General features: G+C 36.1%; 1 protein-coding gene across 3 annotated transcripts in view; it reads right to left on the bottom strand.

Annotated features, from left to right (window-relative positions):
* Positions 1 to 2,360: 2,360 nt before the first annotated feature.
* The window catches only part of YES1 (YES proto-oncogene 1, Src family tyrosine kinase), a 57,047-nt gene continuing 42,446 nt past the window's right edge, over positions 2,361 to 16,961 (bottom strand). For all 3 annotated transcript variants that reach the window (XM_032467372.1, XM_032467370.1, XM_032467373.1), the window contains exons 5-12: positions 15,792 to 15,895; positions 15,549 to 15,698; positions 13,992 to 14,147; positions 13,644 to 13,823; positions 10,714 to 10,790; positions 9,558 to 9,711; positions 6,627 to 6,758; positions 2,361 to 5,753 (exon numbers count right to left, since the gene is read on the bottom strand). In XM_032467372.1, the coding sequence (XP_032323263.1) occupies positions 5,545 to 5,753; positions 6,627 to 6,758; positions 9,558 to 9,711; positions 10,714 to 10,790; positions 13,644 to 13,823; positions 13,992 to 14,147; positions 15,549 to 15,698; positions 15,792 to 15,895 (1,162 nt within the window). In that variant the 3' untranslated portion in view covers positions 2,361 to 5,544. The remainder of the gene's footprint in view (positions 5,754 to 6,626; positions 6,759 to 9,557; positions 9,712 to 10,713; positions 10,791 to 13,643; positions 13,824 to 13,991; positions 14,148 to 15,548; positions 15,699 to 15,791; positions 15,896 to 16,961) is intronic.

The raw sequence follows: 16,961 nt of genomic DNA, 5'->3' as shown, positions 1-16,961 counted from the left end.
AAATAGTGCAATTATAAATGAGTGAGTAAAAGGACTTTGATAACCTTTAAGGGGCACACCACTTTAAGTAATTGTTTTTCTATTAGGATCGCTGTCACTCCTTTTGGCCAGCCAACTGCAAAGTTTTTATTTCTCTCATCCCTCCTACCACTTAAGCTGGAGGCAATTTTTTACCTCAAAGGAGGATTCTCCAAGTCCTCCAGCTTACTCATGCTAACTTGACCTTTAAGACGTAAGTGAAGCTGGGGGGAAGGTATAGCTCAAGTGGCAGAGTACACGCTTAACCTACACAGGCTCCTGGGTTCGATCCCCAGTACTTCCTCTATGGATAATTAAGTAAATGTGATTATTTCCCCCCCTAAAAAAAAAAAAAGATGTAAATGAAGCTGGACTGAACTGCTACCCTGTGTATGTGGGAAATCTAGCGTCCCTGCCGGTATCTCTGAAGCACTTGGCGGACCCTCTTCTACCCACCGGTTTCAGGTTCTCCACTTGAATTTCCTCACTACATTTAAACTCTAAAGTCTGAAGTCCACCCCTCCCCATTTTTGTACCTTGCCAACCCTTCTGGACACTCCCCTAATCCCTTTACTTCCCTAAATGCCATCCTCCCAGGGTGTGTAGGTTTGAAGGACAGTTTGTGGTAATAGCAGAGGGCTGATCATGTATCTTATAACTGAACCTTAGATATCTTGTTTCTTGAAGGCCTGTGGGCCATTCCTGCAAGTGGTGGGTTCTCACACTTTATCTAACTTGGCTTTCATTGTTTCATAATTTCCTGAGTACCTCCTTTTCCTTCCATTTCTCCTCTTCTTAGCTCAACAGTCCCACCCCCTCATTCCTATTCGTCTTTCATTCCATTCACTCATTCTTGGAGTGTTACATCTAATCATTTACCAAACATGGTTTACCAATTTTTGAAACATAGAAACTTAATTGAAAAATTCTTAATAGTCCAGTTTATAATTTGGAGTTTTGATTTGGTACATTCTCTCCAGTTAATAAGGTCTTTATGGTAATTTTACATTTAACAGACTACTGTATGTTGCTACTGTACCAAAAATGTTACAGGTTTGCATAGACTCTCACTTTAACATAATAACATAAGACTTTCCTATTTTCTACTGATACAGCTATTGGCAGCATGATGGGTGTCAGTCAGGGTCCCAACTGGAAACAGATGACATGCTCAAATTAAAGTAAATCGATGCTATTTACAAAGAGGAGGGCAGGACAGGGGAACAAGAATTAATGCAGCAACTGAAGTTAGTAGAAGCACCCCTCAGGCAGAAAAGATAGGGGACGGGAGCCGTTACCAGTCCCCAGAAGGAAGGGCCACACTGAAAGGAACTTTTCGTTGGAGGACACAGCCAGCCCAGTCTCACAGAGGGAACCAGGGGAATAAATACCTTGCCCTCTTTCAGGTTTTCTCTGGTCTTCTGCTAGAGCTCCTTGCAGGCTCAGCCCAAGAGGAATCCAGGGCCAGGGAACCCACTGGTGCATACAGATCAGCCTTCCAGCAGAGTGCGGCTGTGGAGGAACAAACGGATGATACCGGGCAGGCGTTGCTTGTTTTAATCAGAAGTATTCCAGTCTATGTGGACAATCTGAATGTTAATTAATCAGGGCTGTGGTTGTTGTGACAGAAACTCAATTTGATGTCTTAAAAAAAGAAAGAAACTGGAAGGCAGGGAGAAGCTGATTTTAGGGAAATAAATGCTGTTGGGGCACAAGCCGTCTCCCTCATCTCTATGTGTTGCTTTGTTTTATATCTAAGTGAGGACCTGGTCTCCAGCTGCACTGGGGTGGCGTTTTTAGAGCAGTATAATCAGACAAGAGATGAAACTCATCTCCCAACACCATAGAGAAAAAGTCTTGGAGAAGAACTTTACTAAGAGTTGTAAATCAAGATTTGTATAAATGGGATGGGAAAATGGGAAAGACGTTATTTCTCACCAAATTAATTTATAGACATAATGTAATCTTAAACAAAATCTTACCTGAATTTTTTTAAAGTACGAAAAATAAAGTCTAAACTTCATCAAGAATTTGCTAGAATACCAGGATTTTAAAAAAAGATATCACAAAGGCAACCTGCTTAATTATTGAAATGCATTATCAAGTGATTAGTCATTCAAAGTGTTAAACTGATGGATGGCAAGTTAATTGGACAAAAGAGATGTGTCAGCATGCGCATAATTAAGGGAAGAGCCCAGACCAATAGGGTAGGAATGGATTAACCAGTAATTGGTGCTGGGAAAATTAACAGTATGGGAAAAAATCATGCTAGACCTTTAAGTCACATTTTGTACCCAAATAAATTCCAAATGAAATAACGAGTGATGTAAAACACAAAAGCATAAAATATAACAAATGAGATGAATATTTAATCTTACGATGCAAAAGGCTTTTTAAGCATAAAAAAGATTTGACAACAAACAAATGTACAACTTAAATGTCAAAAAATTACACACAAAATTAAAAGGCAAACAGCAAACTAGGAAAACATTCTTAGGTTGAGAAACTATTACTATACTGTATAAAAATATTTAATAAATTTTTACTAAATGATATGTTTGTTGATTAAATGTTACTCTTCTGAAATCACGAGGGTAAAATAAAGCTAATAATTTTAGAAAATATAATAAAGGCAATTAATACTATTACTGTATTAAAAATAACAAATGCTTTTGATTGGCCATTCATAATTTAGTATAATCTAATTTTCATTAAACCTATAACAGAAGTGTAAAAACACACAGAAATAAGGCTCACATATGTTTCATTTTTAGAAAATTAAATCCCTTATGATCAAAGTGGTTATTTTATTTTCTATTCTTCAAACAGATTCTCTGAATAGCTTCACTTAAATCACTTAGGTTTCTGTATACAAATACATTAAAACTGTAGTTGCTGGTATAATTTTAAAAAAAACTTATAAAAATGTCACTCACCTGACACAGAAAATTAACCACAAAAAATGAGTTCAATAATGTTTTGAATTTAATAAAAAATTGATTTAACTCGGCTCAAGAGTTATAACTGAACACTTTGCCCCTGCCAATGGAAGAAGAAACTGAGAATATACTTTGCTTTAAATACCAGTTTTTTAAAAACTGATGAGAAATTATGAATGGTAGCTAAAAAGATAAATGAGTGCATTCAATGAGAATTTTTATTTAAATTATCCACAAAACAGTATAATAATACTTTATAAAAATACTCAGATTTAGGCTATCATTACTCATTTAAAAAAGTGTGCTAGAAGGTTGTTTTTGCCAACTTCCTGTTTTGGTAAGGAAAACACATTAAGCTGCTGAAGAAGAAAAGCTGTTGGAAAAAAATCTCCAAATGTACAAAGTTGTTTATTTTTCTCAGCAATTTAAAAATACATAACCATTCAAACTGAATACACATTAAGTTAGTGTTTTATTTTCTAACTATACAATTGGTATTATAATGAACTGCTCCATTCAGTTAAAACCTAATGAATACCATCAACTTTTTCTGGCTTATTTTTTTGAAGAGAATTAGTACATAAATATGTAATTTTATCCTTTTTTGAAATGTTTAGAAAAATTGTAGTATTATAGTTCACACAAAGCCCTTTAAAAATCTGATGTCACAGGTTGTAGAAGTTAAAGGTAAGTGATGCGGGCAGTCTTCTCAGGAAGACCCTCTTGGAAGAGGGACTCAATACTAAGCAGGTTACGTAAACATAAGAAACCACCACAACTTTTAGTACCAGAACTGCTGCCAACCTGCATGAAGTTCATCTGTCACATTTTAAAATGGTGTGAATTTCAGTATAAATACCACAGCACAGAACTGTAAATTTAATGACTGAATCAGGTAAGTGATGGTAGTTAGAAACAATATTCCTAAAATATTGGGACCTGATATGTTGCTTTATTTAAAGTGTGACTATAAAAGAGGATATTTTAAAACATAAATACCAGACTGTAATTTGTCAGATTCAGTTCCTTTGCGAGATTCTTAAACTAACAACACTGCTATTCAAATTCATATTTTGGTATTTTCTTTTTGAGTTAGTCATAAAAATCAGCATTATTCGGTATATTTCACTTCTGCACTTTAAATGGGCAAAAACTGTCCCCTCCACTTTTGCCACTGTTATTATTCTGAATATGTTTTCCTCCCCAAATCAACTAAATTCTAAAAGGGAAATGACCATCATTAAGTATATTTAAAACGTGAATGTAGGTTCAAACGTGGATTTGAAAACTGGACTTTTAAAAATGTTTTGCATAAAAGCTCTATCACTGGAATTAGTGGGAAGCCTTAACGTAGCTATTTTGAGGCTACAGCACTCATTTAGTGTTTATGTTAAGAAAGATTAGTTTCATAGTCATACCTTATAACTCTTAAACTCTCAGAAAATAGATAAGTGAGGAGCTCTGAGTGCCAGCAAAGCCATTTTGTCAGTCCGTAACATCAGCATTAAACATAACATTCCATCGCTCTCTCTGTAAAACTTTCACATTTTCTTTTCTCATATCTCTTTTAAATACATTTTCCTCTGTTAGTCTATATTCAATATGAGCAAAAGTGCATTCAAGTCCCTGATCTACTGATATCTTACATCTGCGGCACCCACCGTCATAAGTCTATACTAGGAGTATCGATCGCATAGTACCAGTCTGTTTTCCGAAGAGGCTTGTTTAAATGCTGGGTTTATTTTTCCATGCTACCTAAAGATTAAAAGTTTTCCCCGTGGATTGGATAGTACAATTTCAATTATATATTGCCTTAAAAAAAAAACGGTCAATGCAACCTTATAAAAGATTAACTCACTTTCTAGTTACCTTCATTACTTTAAACTGAGCTATTCAGAAAATGATAAAGTGAAAAATTTCTCCTACTTTCCAGTTCCATGAGTATACTGAGTATTAACATAGTGCATTATACTTTCAGATTCCACTGCTGTCGTCTAATTTAATCAAGTTTCAGATGCTGTTTATATTTCTTTTTGCTTCTAAAAACGTGGCCCATTTCCATTCAAAAGGAGGCATATATTAAGATTGCAATATTAACTGTTCAACTTAGAAAAAACTTCTGAGAATAATAAATGCAAGAAATTTTAAAAACCTGGAATGGAATTGTTTGGTCCCGTGAAATTCCTTAATTTTAGATTTTATTATGGTGTAACTCCTTTAATCTCCTTTTGTACAGTGATTGAAAATTTTCTCTTAATTATGAGTTTGGGGATAAAAGCAAGGAAGTGATTTACCAATAGTAGCTTCGTTGCTCTTCAGTGTCATGCTATCACTCACACTGTCATCAGTATCTTAACTATACTTTCTTTGGACCCTGAAATAAGTTGGAAAATTCATCATTGATACTTTAGTGTTTAACACTTGGGAAAAAAAAGTGGTTTTGTGCAACCATATCTGGAATTCCAGTTTACCATCAAAAACATGCAGAGTGAAGATTTTCTTCTTTTGATTCCTGTACGTAGTGAGGAAGTCTACACAAGTTCTTTACATTTTGGCAGAGTTATGCATATAAAATAGGCTTCTTGGATTATAAATTTTCTCCTGGCTGGTACTGTGGCTCTGTAGCAGTGAAGTAGTCTTCCAAGAAGGACTGGATATATTCAAATGTTGGTCTTTCATCAGGGTCCTTCTTCCAACAAAGATTCATCAGCTCATGCAGGGACTCTGGACAGCCTTGAGGGCAAGGCATCCTGTACCCTCGTTCCACCTGCTCCAGGACTTCGCGGTTTACCATACCTAACGCACAGGAGCCAAACATCAAAAACAGTGACGCCAAACACCACTAGCAAAACAGAACAAATTCCCTAACCACTAACTAATTCGGAGTATACAGAGTTTATTTAGTGAAACGATTCTTTCAACAAAGAAATAAAGTAAATTTTAAATGTCAAAGTACGTCAACAAAGGCTTAGAAAATGCTAATCTGTTTCAGCATATCTAATTTTTTCCATTCCACTTAAAATCTTGCTTCTAACACTAATGCCTTCAAAAGCCAACCTCATTTCACTAATGAGAATTTACATTTCTGCTTTGAGGTACTGAAACTTTCTGATATTAAAAGTTCGTAATGACCAAATTCGGGCTAATGAACAGTGGCAAGACAGTGTCTGAAAGAACTTTCCAACAGGAATTCAGAAGAAAGAGTTCCAGTCCTGGTTTTGCCAAATATACTAATTATGTTACTTTGTATGAAGTTACTTCCTTGAAAGAGTTTCCTTATCTAATGTCAACGGTTTGACTTTCTCCACGTTATTACACAGCTCCTTCCTTGTATTCCTGTGTAACCCCTCCCACCCCATGAGCAGCTCACCCTGTGCTATCACAGGCTAAGCATACCCTCAGTTACTCGGGGGACGGGGGGACAAGGGGAAGGAGAGGACCTAAGATACATGTGCGCTTATCACCTGAGAGAAAGGAGAGATTAAAAAGTCCTTTTAGAAAATGCCCATCTCAAGGACTGGACTCTCATACTCTCACAGACCACTCCTCATCCAATGCCAAAAAAAAGAGGGAGGGAGGGAAGAAGAGACAGAAGAGAAAATAAAGGCCTTTTTTCCACATTACATTTTTGCTCATAATGAACTCTGGTTACCTGAAGTGCAAGCTTACCTGGATACGGCACTCTGCCCTTTGTTACCAGCTCTGTTTGTAGAATTCCAAACGACCACACATCAGACTTTATTGTAAATCGACCATATAGTGCAGCCTCAGGAGCTGTCCATTTGATTGGAAATTTTGCACCTAAAACGGTATTGACAATCTTGCTTCAGTAAATTGTTTCTTATTTGTGTAAATATGGCATAAGCAGGGGTAATTTTTTGTCAATTTCCCTTTGTATATGTCTTCAATACCAAATTCTTCAAAATGACAAGATACACGGGAAAAACTTAATATTTAAAACTTACATTAAAATAAATCACACCTCTTCCTGATAAGATATTCAATGACATAAAAAAAGAGAATGGCTGGTGGGGATAGAAAACTATTAAAGAAAATAGAGGTAGAAACTCTAAGAAGCAACCAAAAAAAAAAAAAAAAAGGATTACAGGATCTCTAACTTTTAAGTCAGCTCTCAGTAGCTATCACTGTTTGTTGATGGGGGCATACTCTGCTGATTCTAACGTCTAATGGTTTTCGACCATAATCTCCTTTCTATTTAATGATACCTCTCTGGAAAATTTTATTGTACCATCATTTTAAAACGTCTATATTAACTTACTCAAATATTTAGTGTATGCTTTTTATGCACACTATACTAATCATTACAGGAGACATAAAAACATAGCCTGTGACATATATATACTTACAGTGTAAATAAGATTATAGGTGTCTTACATACTTGAAGTTATTTATATGTTTGTATATAATGTTGTAAAATAGTTCTTTAAATGTTCAAACAAAAGATCAATTTTAATCAGCACAATCACAAGAAGTTTCATTTAAAAAGTAGCAGCTAATAATGGAAAATAATCTGAAAATATGGGTGTGTGTGTATATATATATATATATGTATAACTGAATCGCTTTGCTGTAACCTGAAAATAACATTGAAATCAACTACACTTCAATTAAAAAAATAAAAATTTTTAAAAAGTGGCAGCTAAGTTTAGCCTTAAAGAATGGTTAGAACTTTTACAGATGAAGATTAAAGACTAGGAAGATATTCCAGCTGGAGGGAAAGGCAGGAAGTTATGGAGACTGACAAGAAAGCACTGCACTGAAGGCAGGGCTCCTCCACCTGGCAGTGCTGGCATTCGGGGCTGGGTAATTCTCTGCTTGCTGGGGGCTAGCTTGTACTTGGCAGGATGTTTAGTGGTATGCCTGGCCTCCGCCCAGTAGATGCCAGAAGCAACCTCCCAGACAACCGAAAATGTCAAGATGTTGCCAAATGTCCCCTGATTGAAAACCTGGGAATTAGGGCAATAGTTCCCAGTGGTCTGTATACCAATGTGGTCAGTGACAAAAATACACAGTCTGTGAAAAAAAGAAAAAAGATTACCTAACAATTCACAAAGCTGAAATCATTCATTTTTAAGTATGTCCCTTATTCTGAGATTACATCCTTCGTATTGTGCAGTGTTCAAATGCTCTTTTATGAAATGATGGTAATAGTAGATAGCTGGGAGAAGATTTAGCATACCTACTAAATGAACTTTCAATAACCTTTGCACTGGTCTTACTAGTTTGTATTGAAATAGTTTGCTCATAATCTGGTCTCAGACAGCTGTCATGAGCTCCTTGATGGCAAGAATCATGCCCTCACGCCCAGCACGTGGGAACTCAAATGTCTGCTAAAGTTAAGCTGGCACTAGACAGGAGATGCTGAGGGCCAAAGCACCTTTTTGTGTAGGCATGGAGGACTGAAGGTTTCATCACGATGGACCACCCACCTGGTGACCTGCACTGGGCCTCAGCTACTCTCTGCCTGTCAAAGTTACACTCTCCTCAAAGTCCTGTTCTTCAGCCATCATCTCCGTGAAGTCTTTCCTTTTCTCTCCACTTTCCAACAGTATTTTCCATACACTCTTCTGACATTAATTACATAAGAACTTGCTTTATAGTTATTTATATATAGGTCTACCTTACCAATTAAAATGCAAACTCTGGAGCAGAGGGTAAAGCTCAGTGGTAGAGTGCATGCCTAGCATGCACAAGGTCCTGGGTTCAATCCCTAGTTCCTCCATGAAAAAAATAAAGAAGTAAGTAAACTTAATAACCTCCTCCTGAAAAAAAAAAACTTTAAAATGTAAGCTCTAGTATTTACTGAGCACCCACTATGTTAAGTAGTATTAGGCACTATACATCTATTACTTCATTAAAGTTTCACAATAATTTTGAAAAATAAGTATTACCATCTAATCTTTACAAATGAGGAGACTGAAGCCCAATCAAAAAGGTTAATTTAGTTGAAATCTCTAGGCTAATAGGAGGTGAAACGGGGATTCAAAAACCCATACTCTTTCCATATGCGTGTATTATGTGTCCATAAAATGTGTACTGAACAAAGATTTTAGAGACGCCAAAAAAAAAAGAATCAATCTGTTAATCTCTGTAAGTTCCTTTCCCTCACACTTTACAGTGTCAATCTTGTTTTTATTTACTATAATTTTATATACGTTAAAGAATTATTGTAAGTCTAGCATAGAAATAGTTTCCAAAGCCGTTATAAAATTTTATGCTACTTCTTAATATATTAGCTTCTAGTCCTTAGTGTAGTAAAATCTGGATGGTTCTGAAGTTTGTTTCAAAAGGAATTTTAAAATGTTTCTCATTTGTTGGCATGCCAAAAGAAGGGTACTGCTTGCTAGATTTATAATGCAAAGTACACCCACAGCTAGGTTCCTCCTTGGGGGAAATAACTACCAGAAAGCCATGGTATTATGTATTGTGTATAATTTTATGAGTAAAAATGTTTCTATGACTCTTCTGAGCAGACCTAGAGCAGTTCTTCTTATTCTGTAAAACCCTGAATATTCAAAAGAATGGTAAGAAAATCCATTAAAAATTAGGTAACAGGCATTTATTAAAAAGTCATTTTACCTTGTCTTGCTGTATATTCATTATCTTCAATTAGCCTTGCTAAGCCGAAATCTGCTATTTTGCACACAAGATTTTCTCCTACAAGAATATTAGCAGCCCGAAGATCTCGATGAATATAGTTCATTCTTTCAATATATGCCATACCATCAGCAATCTTGGAAAGAACAAAAAAGACATGATACAAAGGGAAGGAGGGAGAGGACAATTCTGGTTAATGTTAAGTGAGATCATATATATAATCATTTTGCTTGGAAAAAAAACTGTAATGGGGCATAGACTAGCAGATAATAAGAAAAAAATTAATGAAGCAGAAGGGAGAGGAAGATAAGGAGGGAGGCGGGGAGGGGAAAGGAGATGGGAGGAGAAACAACAGCAGAGATGGTATGTGGCCCACAAAGCCTAAAACATTTATCTGGCCCTTTACAAAAACAGTTTGTCGGCCCTACTGCAGAGGGACTCGGAGCCTTGAGCTCAGGTGCTGGACGAGGCTTGACATATGCTCAAGTTTCACATGTACAGGCTTTTGGTATAAAGCTTCTCTAAACTGCTAGATTCTGTGGACATCTGGACACTTACTAAGAAACGAGTCTTAGAACCAACGTGTCAACTGAAGCCAATAAAAGGTCCCTTGAATACCTACCACACATCTGAACAGAAACTTTTAATAATTTTCATTTATATTTAAAAACAAAAATTCAGGAGAGTAAAACTATCCCATCTTTAACTGTATACTGCCGTCTTAATTCTTGTTTTGGACTGTATTAAATAAAAAATTCAGCATATATTTTAGATTTCTAATTTTCCTTTGGGACAGCAATCATTCATTGTCTTAGAATTTGTCTACTGAAATGTAAATGCATACAAATTTTACACTTATGGATGCATATGCTCCTGAAAGGCCATATGATACAGGGCAGCACTGTACTGAGAGTTACGTACCTGGTTCTAATACTAATAACTTATATGAATTTTAGATACCTGGGTCCTCAGACACTAGATTGTAACTCACGGAGATCAGGCCAGACTGTCTGTAATGTACCTCCCAGCCTAAAACTCCATGGTTTCGCTATATAAACAATAGTCTTGTACTAAGATGAGTTTAGATTTTTAAAGTACACTTGAAATTCAGACTGACACATGGGTAACACAGAAGTACCTGAGCAGCCATATCAACCAGCTGTGGGAGCTTCAAATACTTTCCATCCCCCTCCTTCAGGAAATCTAATAAGCTCCCTATAAGAGACAGCAAGACACTTATGAAAAACAGCAAATCTTAAGTAAGAAGTGCAACAAACATTCCCTTACCTCCAAACAAATCAACACATCACAATACGAAACTTCAGCTTTTTATTATTCAATATTTTTTTTTGCAACTTTGGAATTTCTGAATAATTATCTTTAAAATTCTAGAAGGGGGCCCGTAACTGAAAGGAAAATGCCATCATCTCACCAGGTTACAGGCATTCTTTCCTTGTTTGCTTTGATCAACATCAGTCCCAATTTTTAGTCAAAAACTACTTATTATTTATAACTTAGATGATTGATTCCTTGAATATGTGTAAGCACATCTGACTGTCCTTTATGATTGGATTACCGCATTCTGTTGATTGTTATTTTGTGGTTGGCTTTACTCCTTTGATAATTATGTAAGTTTAAAAAGCTAAAGCTCTCAACTGTTCTTAGAAACAATGAGCAGTACACATATGTAAACTAAAAAACATATGTGCACTATATTGTGTATATGTATTTACATGCAATATATTGTATGTGTAGTCAAATTGTAACAATTCTACCTAATAAAGCTGAAAAATGGAAAGAAAATAAAGCTAGTTAAATTCATGTTAAGTTAAAAACACATAAATACTGTTAACAAGTAAATACATATTAGAAAAAGTGTATCAACAATAAAACAGAGATGGAAAAGGTAAACAAGCACCAGCTTCAAAACTGAGGTTACCTGTGAGGGAAATGTGCCCAAAGGAGCCTGAAAGGAGAACGGGCTCAAGGAGGGGTGAAAACAAGGACTTGACAGATTTTTAACATGTGGTTTCCTTAGTAGAAAGAGCTGAAGCAAATATGACAAAACATAAACATTAGTTAAATTTGGATGGTAGGACATGGGTGTTATGGTATCCTTTGTATGTCTGGAATATTCCTTAGTTTAATAAGAGTAAAATGGCTAGTTATGAAGTAAAGACAGGGCACACTGTCTGTTCTTTGAAAAATTTTGGCTGTGAAGGGGAGTAAAAGGTCAAGAGGATTCAGTGAAAAGCAGATGTGGGACAAAGGGAGTTTCCTTTTTAAATGAAAGGAAGGATGGAGAACACAGTAAAGGAATCGTCCTTAAACAGAAGAAGAGACACTTTTTTTTCTTAGCCTGCAAGACAGACTGATGTCATATAAATTTTCTGCATGACAACGTGGAATGTACAGAAAGAAGCAAAGGATACAGTTCTTTGTTCTGGGATTTAGAATCTAGATAAGGTGCTGTGGTCAGTTCACAAAGCAGAACATCATTCAGTGTAATGATAATTGCCTGAAATAGTGCAAAAAGCTGCAGTGCATAGAAACCCAGGACTGGAATGTGTCATTGTGACAATTCTTTCTCTGATCTTTAACCAATTTCAAGAAATCCTCCCCCTCCTTTATATGTTCCTTATATCCATTTAACAGAGCATTCTGGGTCATAACAGTGAATCTGAACCTTTTTTTGGGGTCATGGATTATTTTGAGAATCTGATGAGAACTATGGACTCTCTAGAAAAACACACGTAAGTATGCAAAAACTGACAGAGAACTTCAGGGGAAGTTCATGGACCCTTCAGAGGGTCCACGAAAATTAACTCATCAGGTTAGGTCTTTTCTCTCCATATTCAGTGTAAGTTAGTTAGATGGCTTCATTTCTTTGATACCTTATAATACTATTAGAGTGACATATATTAGAAGCAGTCGATACATTTTAATTGTTAATGATTTCTAGGACATTCTGATTATAGAGAAAACATATGAGGCAATGAATTTAGATGGATTATGGAGCGCCAAATGCTAAGTACCTGAACAGCAAGATGAGGAGTTAGAGTTTAAAACTAGAAGAGGCATTTTGATCTTGTGTGCTAAATCTCCCTCCTAGAAATAATCCTAACCTAGCAATCTGACAACACAAACTTCTACCATGTTCCCAATTAAATACTTCTTGAAGCCAATATACAAAGCGAAATGGACCATTAGCTGCATCTCCATTACATACTTACACTATCATATCCTGATTTAAACTTCCTCCTTGTCCCTTTTCTCCCTTCTAGCTCAGCTGATACACTCTGACACAGGATATCTGGCAGCTGTTTGAAGCAGAGATTCCTTCCCCAAAGTGCTATGTGCTTTAGGTAATGTTCTGACTATCAATTAGTAGGCTATGCCAATTCTTAAACTTCTGGTTTCTCTGTTCCTTTTGGAGGGAAATTTTTTCTTATAGCAAATGTGGAGCTTGTAGTTGGTCCTGTCACCACTAGATGGAACCACATCGTTGGCCAAGATGGACTACTGCAGAGGACAGACACCACATGATACTGAAGATCCCACCTTGGGGCCTGGGGTTTGGGAGAATGGAGACATTTCAGTTGATGGCAGTGGAAAAAAGAAGTTCCTAGGAATCTTGAGTGAGATGATGTTTATATTAAAATTAGATAAAATTAATTACCTTAACTTTACCTGATTTCTTTGCTTTAGTACTAAAGATACAAATACTTTCTGATTGCATTCTTTTAATTTAATTAATGCAAATCCTTTTTTTTTTTTAAACCTTCCCAGCTATTCCACTGCCTTTAGTCAAATGGAATGAAGGACTATTGACTTTCAAAAAAAAAATCCAGTGCCATATTTTCCTTTTAAACTCTGTACTATCCTCTAGAATAACTGGAGCTAATTAATAACTATTCCATTAAACAAAATGTCAGATTTCCTCTTTTCAAATGTCTACATAAATATCTTAAATTAGAAAATACTACACAATTAAAATCTATATGCATAAAAATAGAAAGACTTAAAATTTATTAACATGACCACCATGAGATACTAATATACACGTACCTTTGGACATAAATTCAGTGACAATGTAAATTGGCTCTTCAGAAACAACAGCATATAGTGGAACAAGTTTATCATGTCTCAATTTTTTCATTATCTGAGCCTCCTGAAGAAAAGCTTCTGGCATCATTGTACCTGGTTTTAGTGTTTTGATTGCTACTTTTGTGGTTCCATTCCACGTTCCTAGAGAAACAACACACATTTCACTCTTTTAATCTACATTTTAAGGGATTTATAACAAACTTCAATGAGCAGCAATTACCTTAAACATTTCAATACATCTTAGCATAAATTGTGGCATTTTAATCTATTGCTAAACATGACAGAAAAACAAAAGTCCAGTCTTCTTACCCATCCACACTTCACCAAAACATCCTTGTCCCAGTTTAACCTCTAGCCGCAAAGATTCTCGAGGGATTTCCCAGGCATCTTTCGCTAGACCTTGAGTCTGGGGTTTCACAGTTGGACACACAGTTGTTAACTTATGGCATAAACCATCAGCATGTTCTAGATAAATGAAATAAACTATACTGTAAAATGAATTACTTACAAAAATTAACATACAGTTGTACCACTGTTTTAAAGTTTAAATTATAGGACACGAAAACAAAAGCATGTTTTGCCAGTTTTATTAACAAAAGCACAAACACACAAAGGGAGCTGCATAAAAGAAGCAAAACATACAAGTAGGGGAACGTTAAATACATTTTTAAAGTTATTATTTATTGAATACTTATTATGTGCCATTATGGCCCAGCTACTGTGCTAATTCAGCACTTTTATAAATATATCATATAAATTAATGAGTCTTAGAAAGCTTAAGCAACTTTTTCAAGGTCACCCAGTAAGTAGGTACTGGAGCTGGGTTTCAAACCCTAGATCTGGCTGCCTCCCTAGTTCCACTTCCCACCACTGTGCTTTATTTCTCCCCAAAGAGAATGCTACCCTTAACTGTTATTTCTAATAACCACTAGTATAAGTAGCACACAGAAAATCAAGGAAAAAGTTCTTTATTTAGAGGACTGATTTTTAAATAAAGGAGACACAAAAACAGGGAACCCCAATTCATAACCGGCCTGACTTGTGAATTCTGCTTGGATGATCTTTCTTATTGTGAACGTGACACGTTCCATTCCATTCTCAACAAGCAAGCACACACATCCACATTCTAACCAGGGCAATTACAACTGATGCCACTGCTTGGTAGTATGTTTAATCAGTGTCAACACTGGTGGCTGACATGATAGACTCGGTTTGCAGCTAGTTGTCACTGAAGAAGAAATTATCGTGAAAACTTCTCCTCCCCTAGTATTGATCATTTAAAGACTTTCAGATGCATTCATGTATCAAATTGGCAATTAAAAATTCTGAGACAGAAGACTCTAATACTGAATACTTCTCAAAGTTCCTTGAAAGACTCATGAATGTCTATAGCTGCTATAGGTTAATTTTCCATGAAAAGAAAAATGCATCCTCAGATCAAATTTCATTGGATTTACACTTTAGGAAGTCTTATGTGGTCCAGCCCATGCTGAGGAAGGTAACCCAGCAGGACATCTGATACAACTTTTTAAGCGTTCAGTTTTACCTACTTAATAAGTGTCCCCTAAATAAAGTATTTGCTTTTTATTTATTGTCACATCTATTTGGTATTCAGTTGTTATGAAATGGAACCCCGTGTAAACACTACACCAGTAAGATATAAGGACTCAAATAACAACAGTCCAGCGCATCATCCAAGAATTCAGGTAATAAGTATTACCTGTTCCTCATTTTAAAACTAGAATATATTGGACATGTATTGTGTGTAAAGTGTGTGCTAAACCTTAAGAGATATGAAGACATGGATTCTGTCCTCGTAAAACTGAACATGAGGAAATAATTTTCATCTCTGAAATATTCACATACCTGTGTAGTGCTTTACCAATTTCTGCAGAGTATCAAATTGTGCTCTGGTTGTGATATAGTATCCACCATTGTCAAGCTTCCTAATTTTGTAGTGTTTCACATTGTCACCCCTCACCTCATCCCAATCACGAATAGAGAGGGAGTAAGCACCTGGAGGGGAAAATGAACACTTCTGCTAGACTGTTCTCAAAATACGGCTCAAGAAAATCTGTGTACTTCCATTAACATTAACAGCATTCATACCTTTAGTAGTTTCACTCTCTCTGACTAAGAAAATACCTCGCTGGTTCCCAGGATTCAGAAGTAATCTTTCAGCGTCTTTTCTCCCCATTTTGCCAAAATACCATCTGGGGAAATAAAAAGAGTAGTGTTCTGAGTTAGAAAGGTGTAAACATCAGAAAAATCATACACAGATATGAACAAGGATGGAGCGGGACAGGCAGGATGACAAAGAGCAGCTACAGAGCACAGCTTTAAAATACAGCAGGACAAAACAGAAGACCTGTATTTCTTAAATAAGAATACTGAAAACATTACTGCCAGAATATACTCTGTCACAGTATTTTCACGTATTAACTGCTCAACATGTCTCTCAAACTCTACCTGGCAGTCACGGGAACAGTAAATGCACAAGGAAAGGCAGCAATGACAGACACTTTTTAGTCAAAGACAGGTAAAAAATACTAAGATTATAGTGGGAAGAACAGAAGTGGTTCTCTGGCAACAGAGAATACAGTGTGATCATCTGTATTCAGTAAGATGCAAGTAAATCACATCCAAATTATTAGGACCTGTAAATTAGTGTGGGTTTGATTTAATATAGTTTTGTGAAGAAAAATGACAATTTTTGCTGTGGAGGAGCCACAGAAAGGCAAAAGAACAAAACGGAAAGTAACAAATGCCAAAGCAGAGCAGTCATGGGGATAAATTACATGTCATTAATAAAAGCAAACAAACACCTACTGTGTGCAAGGTACTGTGTAACGTGCTGTGATGTGAAAATGTAGTAGTATTTACGGATCTCCGATAAATCTGCTTTGACGTAAAAGTATAGGCATACTTTATTTTATTGTGTTTTGCTTTGTTGCACTTCAAGGATGCCGTCTTTTTAAAAATTGAAGTTTTGTGGCAATCCTGCTTCAAGTAAGTCTACCAGCACCATTTTCTAACAGTCTGCTAACTTCATGTCTCTGTGCCACATTTTGCTAAGTCTTACGATATTTCACTTTCATTATTATATTTGTTATGGTGATCTGTGATCAGTGACCTTTAATGTTACTATTGTAACTGTTGTGGGGCGCCACCAACTGTGCCCGTATAAGACAACGGACTTAGCTGATAAATGCTGGGTGTGATCTGACTGCTCCACTGACTGGCTTTCCCCATCTCTCTCCCTCTCCTCGGGCCTCCCAA

The sequence above is a fragment of the Camelus ferus genome, chromosome 24 (assembly GCF_009834535.1).
Source record: "Camelus ferus isolate YT-003-E chromosome 24, BCGSAC_Cfer_1.0, whole genome shotgun sequence".
Lineage (NCBI taxonomy): Eukaryota > Metazoa > Chordata > Mammalia > Artiodactyla > Camelidae > Camelus > Camelus ferus.
This window is presented reverse-complemented; position numbering and strand designations above follow the sequence as displayed.